Source organism: Limulus polyphemus, unplaced genomic scaffold (assembly GCF_000517525.1).
Source record: "Limulus polyphemus unplaced genomic scaffold, Limulus_polyphemus-2.1.2 Scaffold3467, whole genome shotgun sequence".
In the NCBI taxonomy this organism is placed as follows: Eukaryota; Metazoa; Arthropoda; class Merostomata; order Xiphosura; family Limulidae; genus Limulus; species Limulus polyphemus.
Window position 1 is genome coordinate 13,683 of NW_013669077.1, and position 19,568 is coordinate 33,250.

Here is a 19,568-nt window from a genome sequence, read left to right on the forward strand (position 1 = left end):
TTTTGATCATCCAGCTTTCCTGTCACATAGACACTATGTGTGCTTGCCATTTTACACTTAGCTGTTGGGACTTTCACGATGGGGGTTGGTGGGCTTCCCTCAGCACCAACCACTACTGGTTTCCTGAAGGGTTGTTGGAACTGTGGAGAGCAAGGACATATGAGGAGCCAGTGTAAGAAGAATACTACCAATAAGTCAGTTTCTGGGTAGCAGCCTTTCCTGCTGTGGCATCTTCCCTGTCTTGAAGTTGCCATCATTGAGCTCTCTTGTGCCCAGGTTTATTACAGTGTCAGCAAAGTCCCTCAAACTTATCTGAAAGTTGCCCTTGAATCCTGATGACTGTACCAACCTTGGTATCTCTGTGCTGGACTTAACGTAGGATTCAAATTCAAGAGCTCTGGCCATTGCATCCTGCACAGTAGAGGGGTGTGCTTGCTTTACTTGTATCTTCAGTTGTGGACTGTCCAATGCATTTACAAACTGATCCCTTGGCAACAGCTTGTGCCAGCTCTTGCAGGCTCTCCCCTTTAGCACGGACTCTCGTCCTAAACTTAGCCCTGTAGACTTCTAACTGATTTTGAATTCCATACCTGATTTCTAGAGCAGCTTCCAGTGCTCTTTTGTTATGCCTGCCGTCTGCTGACAACTGTCCAAGTATTTCCAGTGGTTGTCCCTTCAGGCTCGTTGCCAGATATGCTGCTTTCTGCTCCTCTGTCCATCCATTCATTTCTGCCAAGAGCTCAAATTGTGCTCTGTATGCATCCCATGGTGCCTTCCCATCGAATTCCTGTGGCTTCCTTCATACTAGATCACCCCTATTCCTGACACTCATGTCTAGAATGTGACTTCTGGCAGGACTGAAGATGTCTGCATTAGGGTTTATCTGTGGGGTCTGGAAGGAGCTTCCTGTTGTCTGGGACTGATTAGGTTTATGGTTAATGTATCTTCCCTGTGTAAAAGACAGTAAATTGTCCTTTAATGTATTTAATTCACTTTTAAGTTTACTAATCTTTTCCATTTGTACTTCTTGTTCCAGTTGCCACTGGTGCTGATTTTCCTGCCACTGTTGTAGTCTCTCTTCTTGTTCATTTTCTTTCTCCCCCAACCACTGCTGTAGTCTCTCTTCTCGTTTATTTTCTTTCTCCTCCAACCACTGCTGTAGTCTCTCTTCTTCGTTTATTTTCTTTCTCCTCCAACCACTGCTGTAGTCTCTCTTCTTGTTTATTTTCTTTCTCCTTCAACCACTGCTGTAGTCTTTCTTTTTGTTTATTTTTTCGTTATTCTTGTTTCTTTTCTTTTTCCTCCAACAACTGCTGTAATCTCTCTTCTTGTTTCTTTTCTTTTTTCTTTTCTCGTTCTTCCTGTTTGTTTTGATGTTCTTATATTGCTACCATCAAATCTGCTAAGTCGTAGTTTGATTTGCCACTTCTTGTTTCCATCTTTTTTCCAGCCCACTTCTGACACCAATTTGTTGTGTATCTGCTTGTTTGTTAATTTCCGGTATAAATGCTTTCCGAGGAACTTCAGCGAAACAAGTCACTTTTTGATTTAACCAGTTTATTGTTTCTCGATACAAACTTTTAATACACAGAAATTTCACAGTCTTGATAACTTTTCTCTCTACGAGTACAAACACACACTTTATATTACCGTCACTACTGTTCGCTTCTTTAATTATCTATCTCTATAGCTGGCTTTCTTTGCCAGGCTTATATACTAAAAAAGAGAACGTCTAGCAAACACTCGGACATTCGCGGGATTCCCCGATAATTCGAGAAACTCCAACGCGCATGCTCCCAGAGTCACGTGACTTCCGCTATCGTAACAATTTGAAAGTGTGAGAATGGGTGCACCAAAAAGTGAGTGCTATTGTTCTATTTGGTGCACTTATAGCTATGGTAACTGTTTGTTACACAGTTAGAAGCGTTCAACAATGTCAATCAGTTAGCGAGGTTGAGAAAGTTGTGGTTTTGTGATATTTTTTTGTATCTGCTCTACTGACTTTCTCAATTGGTTCTATAACCTGTACTTTTCTATATGGTTTTTATCACTTAAGGGTGTCTGTCAAATACTTTTTAAGATTTATTATTTGGTTGTTAAATGTGTATATGAGTAAATAGTTTATATTGCATATATTGTGTATCTGCCCATTCCTACTACAGTGTATAAGTACTATCGTATTTATAAGAACGTCATAAAAACCCTACTTTTGTGGAGTGTTTTGTGCAAAATTGTAACTAGTCTTAATTACCCTGCATCAGACACAATTTTTCAATTACAGCTGTAGATCAAAAGACCATATTTAGAACGGTAATTAAACTCCCAAACTTTTATTTTAATCAAAATAACAGCCAGCGGTAAGAAATAGAATTAGCTAGATTTTTCAATGGATTCGCTAGATTTGTCGCTAGGGCCCTTATTCTGGGCTATTTTTTACAAAAGTTCGCTAGATTTAGCAATAAATTCGTTAGATTGGCAAGGATGACGTCTGATTGTTTAACATAATTTCCGGTAGTGTATTTGTACAACTCATATAATCTGATGATGGCGGTCGATTATTTGTTATTTCAACTATAATAGTTGTCTATACTTATTAAGCCACTAAAACATTAATTTCAAAGAAATATTTGCCTGTATATTTTAAAGTACAGAAAACGTTTAAAAAAGTTTTTAATAACTTGCAGGGTACTAGTATTTATTTCGAAGAAGCAGAGTATCTGAAAATGATAAATATATATATTATATGTATCCATAAAATAAAGCATTCATCCAAGTGAATTACAAAATAAAAGTACTATTTCAAAAAATAGAAAAAGTAAAGAAGAAACTAAAATATTCACTGAAAAATTTTCCAGAAGTAGAAAAATTATTTTCAATTAAACATATCTGAATATTTGGCTACGAGCTAACACGATATGTTGTTGGCCATTACATCGAGCAGGGATTTTAACACAAGGCCCAGACTTTTATATCGCGTTATCGTTCCAACATAGTCTTTAATGTGAGCTGAAAGAGCAGATGTGATTTTAGTTTAAAAAAACACAACAGAGACAGTCACGGTTTATTTTATGAAATGTTTCAAACGACTTCTCAATTTTTAAAAATGTTCGCCAGATTTTTTTTTTAATCTAAAAGCATATTTTAACAACTATTATTTGATTACATTTCATGGAACAAAAGCTCGAAAATACGATTTTTTTCCACATTGGTTTGTTCGTTTGTAGTTCAACACAAGAATATACAATGTGTTAACTATGCTATACTCACCAGTGGTATCAAAACACAGTATTTGGCGCAGATTTAGCGATGTGCCACTACGGGTTGTTCACACTAACCTAGTTCTCTAAACAAGTGTTTGTTGTAAACGTTACTAAAATACAATGTATTATTTTGCAGAGCTCTTTATGGATAGGAGATTGCAAATGATCATGCATATTTTATCTATAACAATAGATAAATAAACACTTGTCATTTGTTATCACCGAATGCTTATGTAAAAAACTAGTGTGGTAAAATAATCCAAGTTACAACGAAAACAATAGAATGTTTTTTGGTGTTTTTTTTTTTTTACGACGCTAAACGACAAAAGCTGTCGAAATAATGGAACAAATAGGATTAACATTCATGATAAAAATCCTTTGAGATTGTATATGTTCTTTTTTTCTACACATTCCGAACCACGAACACAGAGAGGCAAAAAATACAAGCACACACATTAAAAAATTTCAAACCATATAAGTAAAATAATGAATGAAATTTGATTTCTTTAAGTGTTATTTTTACTTATTTGTATATTTTTGTCTCAGTGTGGTCAGTGGTTAGGATTTGGGGACAGTGCATCGCTACCGCGTGTGCGCACTGACAATCGTGCTGTGACGGGACTCCAAAATTGCAGGGAGGAGAGTCTTTGATTTGGCCGTTGGTAAGCTTCTCTAAAAGTTACATTTTTAAGTAAGATATTTAATAGTAATTAATGGCATTACTAAAGTGTTTCTGGGTAAATAAAGCAATTAAACTGTAGTTTCTAATATATTGTCTCTCTGATAATGAAGATGAAGACGGTTATCAAAACACAAAACATTTTATTTTCAAAGTTTTAATTTCCGGAATACACTTATTCCATCTTCAGCGAAATCTGATAATCGTGTTATAATTTCATATCGGAAAAACTGAAAGAAAAATAAACCTTAGACCCTCACATGTTTTTGAACATTTCAAAGAAACAAAACATATTATCACTGAGAACAATGTCGAAATCATCTGATGAGAACCAGACATCAACCGAAGAAAATATAGCTGAAATACTACTGATAAAGCCATCAAAGCCAACGCTAAATAAATATCCAGCCACCTGTTTATCTATTTAAATGATACGCTTGCGTTTGTCTGTCCGGAACATTTCTCGCAAATTTCTCGATCAAACGCTACAAATTTCATATCGTTAGAAAGACCTGTGTTCGAGGAGTTCGGATTATATATTGGCTTTTCACTTCAAAATCATCTTACCTGTTTTTTACTTAGTCAAATTTTTCAGTGTAACAAGTATAGTACACGATAGTACAATGTCGTTGTCATCACGTGACGACATGCTTCGATTTCAATTGTAATTTTTTATTTGCAAAGTATTTCACACAAACCGTGTAATTTCCTTTCAAAATGAACATTGCTCTAAATACAATTCCTATGAACTTTATCGACTTACTTAGGTCTAAAATACGCATGCGCAGTTCGTTCAAAACCATATGCTTATCACTTTGTGAACACGCATCCAGACATTTCTGAATATTCAGCTGTTTGCCTTCATTACAACTTTACATTTACTTTACTTTGCAATAATTTAGCTTTTCGTTTAATGGACTGCTATAAATACATTTTAGCTAATGTTTTTTTTAATACGGGTTTTCCTTTTTGTCAGTTAATTTGTTTGAACTCGTAAAATCGTATTATAAACTGAATGCTCATAACTGTTTCATACTCTGTACACTATTATAAGTACCATTACTTTACTTTAATCTTACTTTACGTGTACTTTATTAAATGAAATTACGTTTATGTGAGTTTGTTTGTTTGACCGAGTTAAATTTTTCCAAACAGACCCGGATTTATCGATTTAACACATAATGCTTGCAAGAAAACGTAGCTAAAATGGCGTGCGTGAAAATGATAAAATAAGAAAAATTCAAGCAAAGGGTATGAAAATGTTTTGCGAGTCGCGGCTAGTCTATATTTTATTCACTTTAATTTTCTAAAAAAAATAATTTAATGCCACCTGCAAACTTATCGTCACCATCACGTATCTGTAAGTTCTTTCGAATTTAACTCTCTTTTTGAATGTAGCTCTTACCCGATGATGACTCGATATTATGGGTCGGAAAGTTGAAATTATTAAAATAAAAACTTGCCTACTGTAAAAGTTGATTTTATTGTATTTTGAATTGATTGTTCAATTGGTTCCTCTTTAAACATTAAACTAGTAATAAGTTTTGTCTGCCGCGTGTAATCGAACATAAGATTTTAACATTGAAAGTCCATACACTTATTGCTCATCCACCAGATGACCTGGGCAGCTACCTGTGGCTGGCAGATTTTATTCTTTGTTTATTTCTGTTGTTAAAGTTATTGTTACTACAAACGGCTGGATATGTTACACGTCAATTTTTTCAAAACTTTATTTACCTCATTGTATCAAATTAAATATAAATTATATTTTTCATTTTTTCCTCCAATAATTTCTTGCTTATTTCATCCAATTTTATCACATTCTTTACTTCAGTCATTATTTTTCCATGTTGCTTTGTGACGTTATCTATTCTTAGATTTACAAATATTGTTCACTTAACTACCAGTAACATTAAAACGAGAGAGAGAGAGAATTAGTGAAAATTAGCTCTAAATAAGTTCTTAATCTGAGTATAAAAACTGAATAAATGGCTAAATTACCGATGTCATTTAGCGTAGAATAGAACATGTAATATGCAACAAATTATCCGGAAGAAAATATAATTAAAAGTGTTTTCGTAGTCAAATCCTTATTACATAACGGTGTGTCTTTTATTCTTTTATCTTAAATTTTGCAGGATCGTAAGTAGTTTTTATTGAGTTACTTAATGAGTTGGACGTAAAAACTTCTATCAAGTGTAGGAGAAATAGAAAAAACGGTTTCCTGACCAACTCACTCCGACTTTCTTCTGTAAAGAACTTAGGTGGCAGCACAAGTCATGCAATTGCCTTGAGTGGAGTAACATTTTAATCCTCTAGAGGACAGCACAGTAGCTACATATGACGTTTTCCTCTCAGAGTAGATTTGATAGAAATACTTACTAAATACTGACTTATAGTTATACTCGTATTGAATTATATGAAAGTTTATGGTACGATGGCGGCAATGAGCAGAGGAATTGTTGAAATGGAAACACCGTCGCTATTATCCAGTAATCAAGAGGATCGTATTAAACTTCTATATCCAATGGTAAATGAAGATGAAACTCCTTTACCAAGGCATTGGAGCTCTAAAGATAAATACGCATTCATAGGACTTTCACAGAACAACTTAAGAGTTCACTACAAAGGCAAGTGAAAAAATTAAAATTGTTTAAGCCTATCGTGGAAAAACAGAAATGAGTACTATTACTTGAATTAGTGGATTACGTCTCCTAAGAAAACTTAAGCCTAACATTAATTGTGTTGAATTAACTGCATAGTCATGTCTAATTCATAATAATTGCGAATCATAATTTAAGGAATATAAACAGTTTTTTTCTCATCTTTCTGATTTTTTTTATCAAATGTTACGCAAGATGGTTTAGCAATAGCAGTCACTCATATTCATAATATTTATGAATTTTTTGGTTAATTAATTGAATAATTTCGTGTCTAGTACAGTATTAAATCATAAAATTTATGATAAATGATAAAATTAAAGCTTCAATAATTTTGGGATACAGATGTTGCTAATGTTAATCTTTTAAAACTAAATTGATTTAAGTTTAATTTGCTAAACAAATGTACAAGTTCTGAATGCATACCATATATATTATACATATACTATAGTATGCTAACGTTGCTAGTCTTGATGTTTATGTTTACAAAATTTAAAACAATATGTTTTCAACAGAAATTTTCAAAAGAATGTCTATCCCATGAAAAATATTATTTGAAGGAAAATACCATGACTGTTGGTTTTTGAAATATTTTACAAATTGTTATGGTTATATGATAAAACTTGTGCTGCTTTTAATACTCCATTTACAGTAATAACTACATGTTTAATCATGATCTGCTGTAATATGCATGTTATAAGTTAAAGGTCATTTAACACATACATGTACTTAGACCTTGGTAGCTTCTTTGTAAACTAGATTTTATGTAATTTAGTTTATTACTGAAATGTTTTTTATTATTATTTTTGTCAGGGTTTATTAGTAAGTTTTCAGTATTAATAATATGATATATTTTCAAGATGAAATAAAATTCCCACATAGACTTTCCTTTTTTTTTCAGTTGTGGAATTATTAATATTTTCTTGAAATATAACCATCATATATAAAATAGTTGCTTTTGTTTTATTTGTGCAATACTAAACATTTTCATTTATACAAACTGTTTAAAACATATTGACATTTTTAGTTGATGGTATATCTATAAATAGGAGGTACATGAGTATGTAGTTTACTACTTTTTCTCTCTATTTCTTGTTATATAATTCTTTTAGAGGAAAGTGCTATTTTAATCTCAGAAAAGTATTTGAGGATATGCAAGGTAATGTTTGAAACTCTGTATATCTGCTGCATTTTAAGGCATTCTCATATAGTTAGCCCTTTGTTTATGTTTGCATAGCTAGACTATGAAAAATAACTGACACAACCAGATTAGTTAACCTTCACATGTCTAATCCTCCAAAATAGGTTTTAGGTCACAGTTATGAGATTGAAACCTGATCTGTACAATTGCCTCTGTTAATATCTTCATCATTAGTGATGTTAAAGCATGCCAATCTTATCAAAGTCACTTAATCTTTATGTAAAGAAATTACTTTTACTTGTGTCCAAATATGATTGCTAAGTCTGGTTCATTTAGTTTTGTGTGAAGGTTTCATTAAAAAACATCAAATATAATAATATGAGGAATATTAGTGCTCAAATGCTCATGAACAATTCATCTCTAGCCATATTTTCTTTATTACTAAGACTAATATCTAAAGTGGAATATCTTTCATAACTTACTACAGCCTTAAGTAATTTATTCATTATTCTGTGAAGAAGACAGATTAACTCAGTCAGCATCCTCAGAATTAGTGGCCTATAATAAGAAGTCTGCTTCTGTTGGCAGCACAATTAATCTGTCTCCACATTAATGTCAGTGACCTGAGCTGGGAACCTGTAGTGAATGGTAATAAGCACCCTTATTTTTCCTTTAGGTACATCAATCTAAAACACACACACTGCATGCTTGCAAACCTCAGCATAACCAGTAAGTTCAATATGGATGAACAAAAACTGCCACTGTTTTATTAATATGATTTCTATAAGGTATCAAGTCTGAGTAATACGAATGACATCTAATGTGCTTTGTTATAACCAAAGCTTTTAAATTCAAGCAACATTTAGTACTTGTATGAAATAAACTAAGCTTTATTTTCAACTTCCATATTAAGATACTTAGCTAATCTATTTGATTCATGTTTCCCAAAATCCATGACATGGTCCCTGAAGGTCAAAGTTTTTCCTTCGCCTTTATTTAAACTCTGTTTAAACAATTCCTAATATAGTAATTTAGTGCTTCTCCAAACATTATTTTCCAGTTTGCCTAAATGGAGTCCATCACTCCCCCTATGTTTAGACCTGTCCTACAAACCTAACCAGATCACCTATTGATACGGATCTGCCCTCAAGTAGTTTGTGAGTTAATCCTTCTACCTTTCTCAAACTTTCTCAGCATCACTTAACACATCTTTCAAAACTGACTTAGGCTTGCTTCTTTAGCCATAGTCATCCTTCCATTGGGCACCATACAGGTAGTAAACTCAGCATTTTCCTGGTCTTCCCTCATAATAATAGTAACTTTAACTGTAAAGTTTTTTCCCCTATTTCTTAACTTTTATGCCCAACGTGCATCTTTTACTTTCTGATCCAATAACTCTCTCCAGAGTAACTCCAGCTTCACCTCCAAGTAGAAAATTCTACAAACAAAAAATAATAAAATTCACCAATTCTCTCTTACCTTTTTGAAAACCACAGGATTGTATTGTTTTCAGAAATAAACCCCATTTGCTCCTTCACTGCTCTTATCCATACTAACCAAGAAAGTAAAAATATTACAACTTCAGAACTAAGTATGAACTGAAAGGAAAGCCCTGAAAGTAGATGAATGATAAAAACATATTAAAATAGTTAACCTACACTACATCAACACTTTAATTACAGTAATTTACATTAAACCCCAAATAGTAACTTACAAAATCTAGACAAAACTATATATGTTATAAAGACAGTAAGTAACATTTGGCTTAACTCTGAGCTTAAACCTTGTCTTAAAATTCACTATTTTAAGCTGAGTTTGAATGAAAAGTTAAGTAAAAAGACAAAAAACTATAATACAAATCAAGATAAGTGAAACAAATCGAGGTTGTAAAATTACAGAACTGGAAAGATTTTTCTGATCTCAAAATTTCCTAGGGAGTGGACAGTGAAACTTTGTTCTTGATCTGACAACAAAAAGGTGAAAGAATTCAAACTATTTCACAAATTACAGTTGTAATAAAAACTTGATTTTTACCAGGAACAAGCTTGAATCTATGTCCCCATGGCTTATGCATTTTGCCTTTAATATTTAGGTTATTGTAGTTGAATTTCATAGGTCATTTCTTCCCGTAACTTGTTCCAACTGCTACAGACAAGACCTAAATTAAGTCACTTGTAGTTTTTATGCTCCAGTGATAAATACAATTGCTTAAGCTTCTCCATTTAGATGATTTTTTCTTAAAACAAGTTATCAATCTACTACTCACTCTACCCTTTCTGATTTATTAACATTTGTCCCAAAATAAGAGAATCCAAACCTGATGAAGTTTAATCACATTCTTTTATGAATGACATTAATCTTCTCAATTTCTAAAGATGGGTCTCAGGATTGATTAGTTTTGATTATGGTAGACTTCATAAGCAACTTAGTTTTGATTAGCAAAGTTAAATTTTCAGTTCTTTTTTGCTGCCAGTGCTTTTCTCCTAACTTAACTTAGCTATTTAGAATTGTCAAGCTATCATTTGTATTCTTTTCAGATAGACTAAGCTACTCTACAGGTAGTCTCCCCCCCCCCCCTCCATGACTCATGTAATTGTGGAAAGTCTTACCTTTCTAAAATTCAAAAAGTACAGTTTGTGGATTTGTGCCTAATCTCTATAGTGCCAACAAATAGAAACATAATCACCATGACCTAAATACACCTTACTAACAAGGTTTCTAACCATACCTTCTTTATTATTTGGAACAACATTTGAAATAGTATCTTTCTGATTAGGTTATTTAACCTATTAAGAAAGCAACTGCCAGAAATTCTGTAGCCACTTGTGAAGAAGATAACTTTTCACAATGATATCATGAAATTTAGTCTTTCATTTGTGTAACTTTTTATCTAAAAGCAGCAAAACCTTACTTCTTGAACATATTATTAATAACATGGGGTGTAACATATAGAAAACAAGGGACCATTTGATCCTTCAAGGCTGTACTTGTACATATCCACTCTTGAGAAAAGTAAAAGTTTAAAACCCATCCTTTATTTCCCAGATAATCATCTATTCCCCTCTTCATCAACTCATGTAAAGTGCTAACCTACACTACTGCTGATGACAAATTATTCCATAAGGCAATCACAAAATCTCATTGTTTTTTTGAAATCTTACACTTGTGTCCTCTCATCCCATCATCTTCAGAATACATTATAAAGATTAAGAAATCAGAGGCCTTTATGTTATTGATCCCCAGGACAATCTTATAAACTTCAATAAGATCATCTCTTACCCTTCTTTCTCAAAGCAAAATAAGTTGAGAGATCTTAAGCTGTCCCTATAAGGTAATCCTTCTATCTCCAGAACCATCGAAACAGACTTTCTCTGAATCCTTCCCAGTAAGTCAGTAGCCTTTTTTAGATAAGGCAGCCAAAACTTACACAGTAATTCAAGTCAAACCTAACTGGTGATTTATATAAAGAGATAATAACTTCTTTTGTCTTATAGTTAATGTCTATTTGAATACACCCTAAAATTATGTTAGCTTTACTACTAGAACAAACTGCTTTGATGACTTTAGTAATTTATCCACAATTATGCCAAGACTGTCTTCTTCCATCATTATTGAGTGGCTTCTCATCTGTATTTGCCTAATCTATAGTCCAAATTATGATATCCGAAATGCATTACTTTGCACATACTATAATTAAAGGTCATTTGCCAAATGTTTGTCCAACTTAACAATTGATTTAGGTTATTCTTTGACACCTCACTATAGCTAGAAATAACCAAGAGTTTAATGTCATCCACATATTTTACTAATTTTGTAATTTGTCAGCAAACCTCGGTAAATTTGTTATTATACACCTTGAAATATCAAAAACCCGGGTATTGATCCCTGAGGCACTCCACTAATAACTAGGGTCTAGTTTGACTCTTTTGCTTTGTCCCATCCAACTGCCCTACAGTCCATTTAACTAGCCATTCCAAAACCCCTTCTTTTCTCTTCTGTGGCACTTTATCAAAAACATTTTTGAAAATCTTGAGTACACCTAGTCTGCACCCTTTCCACTGTCCACATAACATGTAGCATCCTTGAAAAAAAATTTTTTTTTAAATACATTTACAATGGAACCTAAACTGAACATAAAAGTAGTGGAGGGGGGGCTTTGCAGTAGTTACCACAAATATGAAACAGGATTAAGTGAAAATTTAAAATATGGAGCTTCATTTTTACCTAAACCTAGTGCAAACTGCAAAGGTTTGACTTAAAACACATTCACCTGCACAGCTTTCTCCATCTACTGACCAGCAAGTTATACTGTAGATGGAATTGGAAGGGATAGCATAATTTGTAAGCTACATACTGGCTAATATGTTTTATTCCGTATAGATTTGTGCATATCAATAAATCATAGTATATTTGGTTTAAGTGGAAGTATTACATGTTCAAGGAGTTTCATTCTATTTTAGTTTGAGTAGTTATTTTCTTTGTAATTATGCAAGTTCTTGTTAAGTGCCAAGCTAAGGGTGTATTGCTACAGACCCAGTTTAATAATAAACTGACAGTGTAGAAGATGGAGGTATACATGTACGTAAAGTAGGTGTAGTACATACACAGCTGATCTTACATATAAAGCATAGCAGTCATCCCCTAGCTACTTACACATCTGTCTGGCAAAGCCCCCCTCTCTTCTTTTTTAAACTAGAAGTAGGGAGTGCAAGCCTATTGGTAGACTAAATGAATAAAATAAATCTTGTAAAACCTAGTATTTTATAAGTCCATTCTTGAAGATATTTGGTTTTGTATAGATTATAAAAACAGGTTATAAAGTTTCCACCTTAAAGCTTGAAGATTTTGTAACAGTGTTATTTTGGTAAAGAAAATAAAATATAAATTCAAATATTTTTTAGTAGGAATTAGGTTGCAGAAAAGATTCCAGCATTTATTGCACTTTTACCCAAATTTTATGCTAAATACATATACTTTTATTTTAATATTAACTTTTCAGATTACTGTATCTTGAGCAGTACTTCTGAACTGCACATGTACATTGAACAAGCATTTGGACTCATTATACAGTTTTAAATCATTATTTTTTGGCAGCAGTGTTTTTCAAGCAAACCATATCTGTGACACAATTGTGAGAAAACATTGTATTCTACTGAACTATGTGGATGTGTACTGATCCATAAGAGTTAACTTGTTTATAGCACACTGAAGTGTTTAAATCAGCATTCTCAAGTACACAGGTGTAGCATATACATAGAGACATAACTGTGTACACTTTAAAGATATGTGCATATAGAAATGACTGAGGGTTGTTAAACTTTGTATATAAACATTGTATTATTTCAAGGGTATCCTTGATATACATGTAGGACTGTTAACTGTTATCATTATTTAATGTTAAAATAAGTAATCTTAAGAAATAATTTTTTATGCAACTAAAACTGTGTGATTAACTCAATATAATCCATTACTTATTAGCATTGGTTACATTGATTAGTGCCACATAGTAATTAATTAATTGAAATTAAAATTATATTGATTAATGCCACAAAGATAACTAATTCAAATTACCATTCTCATTTATTCCAACTATAGAAGTAATTGAAATATTGCTATTAAGATTTCTCATCATTATGTTTTATTAATCCTGGCTTATTCAGCTTAATCAGTTACTGTTATGACTTCCAAAAATAAGAAACTAATGAAAATAATTGTTTCAGAATTTGATTACTACTGAATATTTTCAGCTATTTCAAGTATCCAAGTAAACAAAGTAGTGCAATTATGATTTCTCTTTATTATTTTTGATTAATTCAAGTGTATTCAGTATAATTGATCATTAGTGTTTCCAGTTATTACTAGTTTTGACTGATCCAACTATCCAAGTAATTGAAACATTGCCATTATGATTTCTTCTTTTTTTTTAATTATTAATGTTTGTTCAGATTTGGTCTGACATGGCCTAGTAATTGAGGAGGAGTGGTTACATCATGATTCAAATCTTGGTTTCATTTCCCATTGCTTAAGCCTTTCAGTTAAAGGGGTATTATATATATATATATATATTTTGTTGTTGTTGTTGTTTTTGAGTTATGATAAAACTACTTAGGTTACCTGTCACCATTCCCAATTTTGAACTGCCAATCAGAGGAAAGGCAAGTAGATGGTAACCCCCACAAACAACTCTTGGGCTACTTTAGTGTTTAAGAAATTGTAAGGTTATTTTTTTCGTACATTGTATAGTATTTATAATTGCATAACTGTATTCTTTAATTGTTGAATAGGATGTAAAATTACTGTTTTTATATTGTGTTGCAATGTAATTTATATAATTTGTATAATTGTTTTCTTTATTGTTTACCTTTTCTATATATGTATTGTTTGTAACACCAAACTTCTTTCCTTAATATGTGTCACAGTGGAAATTGTGACAAGCACTGGTGCATCTTGAACTCACAACTCTGATCATGGGGGGGAGGGACACTCATGGAGCAGTATTCTTTATAACAAAATTTTTAAGTACAACAAGGGACCTGTAAGTCCACTCACTAAACAAAACTTTAAAGAATATCGGCTCGTATCATTCAAATATTTATAAAGCCTTCCTTTAACTTTACTACATCCACCACATCTGAAGGAAACCCATTCCAAAGGCCAATTACCCTGTTAGAAAAATAAAATTGTCTTAGCTGAAGAATATTCCTACCCTGCAAAACTATATTTTGTATTCCATAGTCATACCATTCTTACCATTAACTACAAAAACAATGATGTATCAAAACTATCAATTCCTTTGGTAATCTTAAACACCTCAATCATTTCCCTGTACTTCATCTCTTTTTTTCAAAAGCAAAGATTACAGAGACATTAATTTGTTGTATAACAACCTTTCCATCCCAAGTATTATTATCGTAGTAGCCCTCCTCTAAACCCTTCCCAACAAATCGGTGTTCTTCCTTAGCTGCATGCCAGTCTTTTAACCATGGCATAAATTACAAATGTAAATCTAATGATCTATTTTCAATAAACAATAATAAGATCAATAAATTAATATAGTGTTAAAATTTACAAGTGTCAAACATTATATTACAATACAACAAAAACATTTTTGGCTATGTTGTACTTTATATTGTATAGAATAATATAAAACCATACTCCATGATTAATTATGTATAAGTAGGTTGCCATTGCAACACAGCCTTCATAAGGCCTAGGAAACAAAGAAAACTGTGTTTCCAGTAGCTTGACCTACCCTGTAAGAAAGGCCCTGACGAAGAAAAGTTTTATGCCTTTTCTTTCAAAAATACCCAGAGAATATAATTATTTCACGATGGTCTAGGTACATTCCACCCAGCCCGTAACCACCAAAGTATCCATGAAAATATTTGTACTATAATTTTTGATAATGTACATGTATCTTCATGAAATTTTGCAGATTATCAGAAAACACTACAAGGTTTTCTTACACAAAATATCAGGGTTTTTAATTAAGTTTAAGATTTCTTAATTAAAGATTTGCTCGTGAATTTTTTCTCTTCCAATGTTAATTATCCCTCATGCAAAGTAATTTTGATTTTAAGATTAAAAATATTGTTATGCATCAGAAAATTGTCAAATTTCATTTGTGAAATCTCTATAACCTCTTAATAAAATTCACATAAATATCAAATATTTTTTTAAAAGAACTTTATATTTTATATGTTATTTTCTCTTTGTATAGGTTTGGTTGAATTGACCAACCTCATAACCATAAAAAATTTGGAAAATAAAATTTGAATTGTTTTTTTTGTTCTAGAATGGCTACAAATTGTAATATGAAACCACAAATGTTTATTCAAAATAGCTTAAATCTTGTAATGTTATACATCTATTTATATTTATTAGTTTCATGATGGATTAATCACTAGAATGTAACTAATTGTAACTAACTTGAAATTATGAATTGAAAAACTTTATTAAAAATTAATAAACTCACAATATTTGCATGAGTGTCGATCATAATTGCTTTAAGGAACTAAGCTGATGGTAATAAATATTATTTATATTAAATAAGTGAATTAGTTATTATACATAAATATTGTAGTAGCATTATTCTTTTTTTTGACAGATTCTTTTAAGTTATCTGAAGTAATTGAACGTTCAGTCCACATAGTGATAATGAAATACTTTTTCCTCCTTTAATGTTTCTACAAACTTGGACACTGCTGAAAATTGCTGTAGGCCTTCATTACAAATTGTGTTAACTAACTTAGACCAACTTACTTCTTCAAAGTAACTATATTAGTTAACCCACTCACTGGTTTACTCTCTATCTTACATGCTTCTTCATGATCTCATATTTATAATCTACATTTGAATATACTAGAAAAAATTTAACATTATATACTCAAAAATTTTTAGGTGTTCTACACCCTTTAGCTAACAAATTGCAATGTTATATATATATATATAGCTTATAACATTACCCTCTGTTCCTTGAACAGTCCTGATACAAGAATAATATAAAAACACTGCACTAAATTGTCCATTCACCAAGTCTTTCTTGGTGGTCTTCTTTTCTGAGACCAGTGTAGGAATGGGATGGTGTCTTGTCCCTTGTTGTTCATGAGGGAGTTGTCCCTAGATATGTTGCTGGATGAATCCACTGGCAGTGCCAACCTTGATGATCCTCTGAAAGTAATCTTGACGGGAACTCTGAACTCCCCTGCAGGTAGAGGTTCCACTGATAAGTTCTTTGGAATTAGCCAGTTGACTCTTCTCTCACTGAGATTCATCCAAAAGGTGATAATGGTAGATAACCTTTGGCTTGTATTTCCTCCCTTCTGAATGCCTGCTTTGGAGTTTGTTCCTTCTTGTGACAAGGACTTATCATCCATATCATGTTACTTCAGTGGAAGTCTGTTTTATCAACATTTACAGCATAGCTACCATTCTCTTTATCACAAACCATTTTAAGTCTTTTCTTGGTAAAATTAATATACAATGTCTTTAACCTTCGTATCTGGAAGAACTCTTTCAGCCACCAATCCCTCATGACATGCTGGAGTATTTGGTTCCATTGTGTCCCACTTATTAGATGAAAAATAATTGCTATTAACTCCTAATATGAATATCTCACTTCTTGTTGGTAAAATAACCACCATTCTTATTTCTACTGGACATTTTAGTAATTGCCATATGGTGCACATGAATTTCTTAGAGTCTGTGAAGGTATATGAATCTAGCCTGACATCACATCCATGTCTGCACATGAAGTCAGTTCTCAAAATGCATTCTTCCTCAATATCAATTACCCACACACATTATGAGGTGCAGAGAAGCTTCTTGTAGTAAGGGTAACTTCCAATTTCCCTTTTGCAGGAACTTATGTCCATCTGCTGTTCACATCAGTCCCTCTTTTTTTTTTTCATCTCTGGAAGCAGTTTCCCATCTTTCATTAACAAGTTGGTAAATGGCATATTTCCAGCTGAACTTTGCCACATAAATACAATTACTTCTTGTTTTCTTGATGTTGTTAGCTCCAAGTTGTTCCTTTGATTTGATCTGGTTGAGCTCTGTTTCCTTGGCTTCATAATAGCTGTTGATTCCATACAGTTTTTCCCCAGTGGTTCAGCGATAACTCAGAAATTTTAAAAACCAGGTTTTTATACTTGATAGCCCATTGTGTAACTTTGCCCTTAACAAAAAACAACAAACGTTCCTTATAGTCTCGGCTGTAATGGCCATATTTTCCAGAGTTATAACATTTAACTCTTTCTGGTTACCTTTGAGAACTCTTATTCCATATAGGCCTTTGCCTGCAGTTCCTAGCAATATGTTCCTTCATGTTATACTGGAAACAGCTATTAACTTGTCATTAATTTCTTCTTTTGTGTTCAAACTAACCATCTAATCAATTCTTTCAGTTTTTCTAGATTGTTGTTAGTGGAAGTTGATGCTTCAATACTGCAGGATCTAACATTTCCATAACTTCTAGATGGTGCCTATATTAACTCAATTGTGGCCTCAGTGGATTCCAGTTCCATTTAAAACTGCAGAGCTTCCTTTAAGGATGTACACCTGCTTTGACTCAACCTAATTCTCATATCCTTGTCTATTATAGCATCTATAAATTATTCACATGTCAATGAATCTATTATTTTATGAGCAACCTCTGGGTAAAATAAATGGGCAAGCCTTTCCAAACCTTTCATGAGTTTGTATAAGCTTTACTTTTTCTTCTATACCCTATTTCAGAAATTTGCACCAGATATTTCTTTCTGATGCAACAATCCAAACTTGTTGAAGAAGATGGCTACAAATCCTTGACAACTGTGGCTCTCAGCTGTTGTCAAAGCTGGGCTTTTTAGGTAGCCAGTAAGATTCCTGATTCTACTTGTTCACTCTGGAACATATTTCAAACTGAGCCCTGTATGACTTCTATGGTACCTTCCCATCATATTCTGTTGGTTTCTCTATAGGCTAATATTGAACTGGCCAACTAAACTCTGGAACTGGATTTAGTAGTATCATGGCTAGAGAAGTCCTGGAAGGTCCTTCAGTAACAGGTAGTATAGCAGTAGTGGTAATAGGTGTAGATCCAATAAGTTATCCCATTCCACAGTAGTAGATGGTGTTTTTAGTTGGAACTCTTGAACCAATGCATAAAGAAGTGTGGCTAGTTTAATCTTTACATTTAATAATTCATTTTTTAGGTGTTTTTATTCTGTCACTGGTGTTCTTTTATATTTCAGTGATGCTCTTTCTACTTCGTTGGTGTCTTTTTGTACTTTGCTTTTGACTTCTTCAGTTTCTTCTTTATAACCTCTTTGTACTCCATTGATGTCATTCTACATTTATTCAGACATCTACTAATCCCTCTTTATGTCCCTTATCTTCAACAGTCTTGCCTTGAATCAGATTTATTTTTCAGTTCAATTTTGCTGTAAATAGTATGTCTCTTTCTTTTAGCTCCTCCCTTAAGTTCCTGTTGTGTTCTTCTTGGGATTTCTTTTAGGTATTTCTTCTAATTTTCTGTCTCATTCTTCCAGTTTTTGAGCTTTCTTCATGATTTGTCTTAATTTCATCATCCTAAGTAATGCTTCACTCACTCTTTGACCTCATATTAGTCATATTCCCAGTTAAAGTTCAATCTCAATCATATTGAAAGTTCTATTTTATTTATGTGAAAATAATATTTCTCTTCTGACACCAACATAGTCGCGTTATTATTTATTTATAGGTTTTTTCTAGTTATCTGGTGAAAATAATTCAATGTCCAGTCACTAAGATAATAAATTACTGTATTTCCTCTTAACATTTCTGCAAACTTGGACACTAGTACATTGTCATAACTTGCTGCAGGCCTCCATTTCAAATGATGTTAACTAATGTAAAATAAATCAGTAGCTAACAATCTTACTGGTTTTTTCTCTATCTTGAAATAACCCTACACACTTTCATGTATTTATAATCTTAGTCTTAGTTCCTCCCGTTCCGTTGGGAACATTGGTCAGCGAGTTCTTTGGCTTTCCTCTCCCCCTTCTCAAATTTAGCGGCACCCACTCCATGGATTTCTTTGCTGGTCTTGATACTGGCATTCTCAGTACATGTCCTGCGAATCTAAGTCTTCTCTTATTAACAGATTCTTGCAGGTCCCTTTGGCCTGCCCTTCGCAAAACTTCTTCATTTCTCACATGATCTCTATATGATATTTTAAAGATTTTTCTCAAACATTTCCGATGGAATACATTCACTTTATTCTCCACAGCTGCTGTTCTTCTCCAGGTTTCACTAGCATACAAGGCTGTAGGTATTACAATGGTGGAGTATAATTTGATTTTAGTCTC

At 32.7% G+C, this 19,568-nt stretch overlaps 1 protein-coding gene across 1 annotated transcript in view; it reads left to right on the forward strand.

Moving 5' to 3' along the window:
- Window positions 1–6,276: 6,276 nt before the first annotated feature.
- LOC106469403 (ran-binding protein 9-like) overlaps window positions 6,277–19,568 on the forward strand; it is a 63,322-nt gene continuing 50,030 nt past the window's right edge. The window contains exon 1 of the mRNA XM_013929892.2: window positions 6,277–6,569. Coding sequence (XP_013785346.1) covers window positions 6,359–6,569 — 211 coding nt within the window. The 5' untranslated portion in view covers window positions 6,277–6,358. The remainder of the gene's footprint in view (window positions 6,570–19,568) is intronic.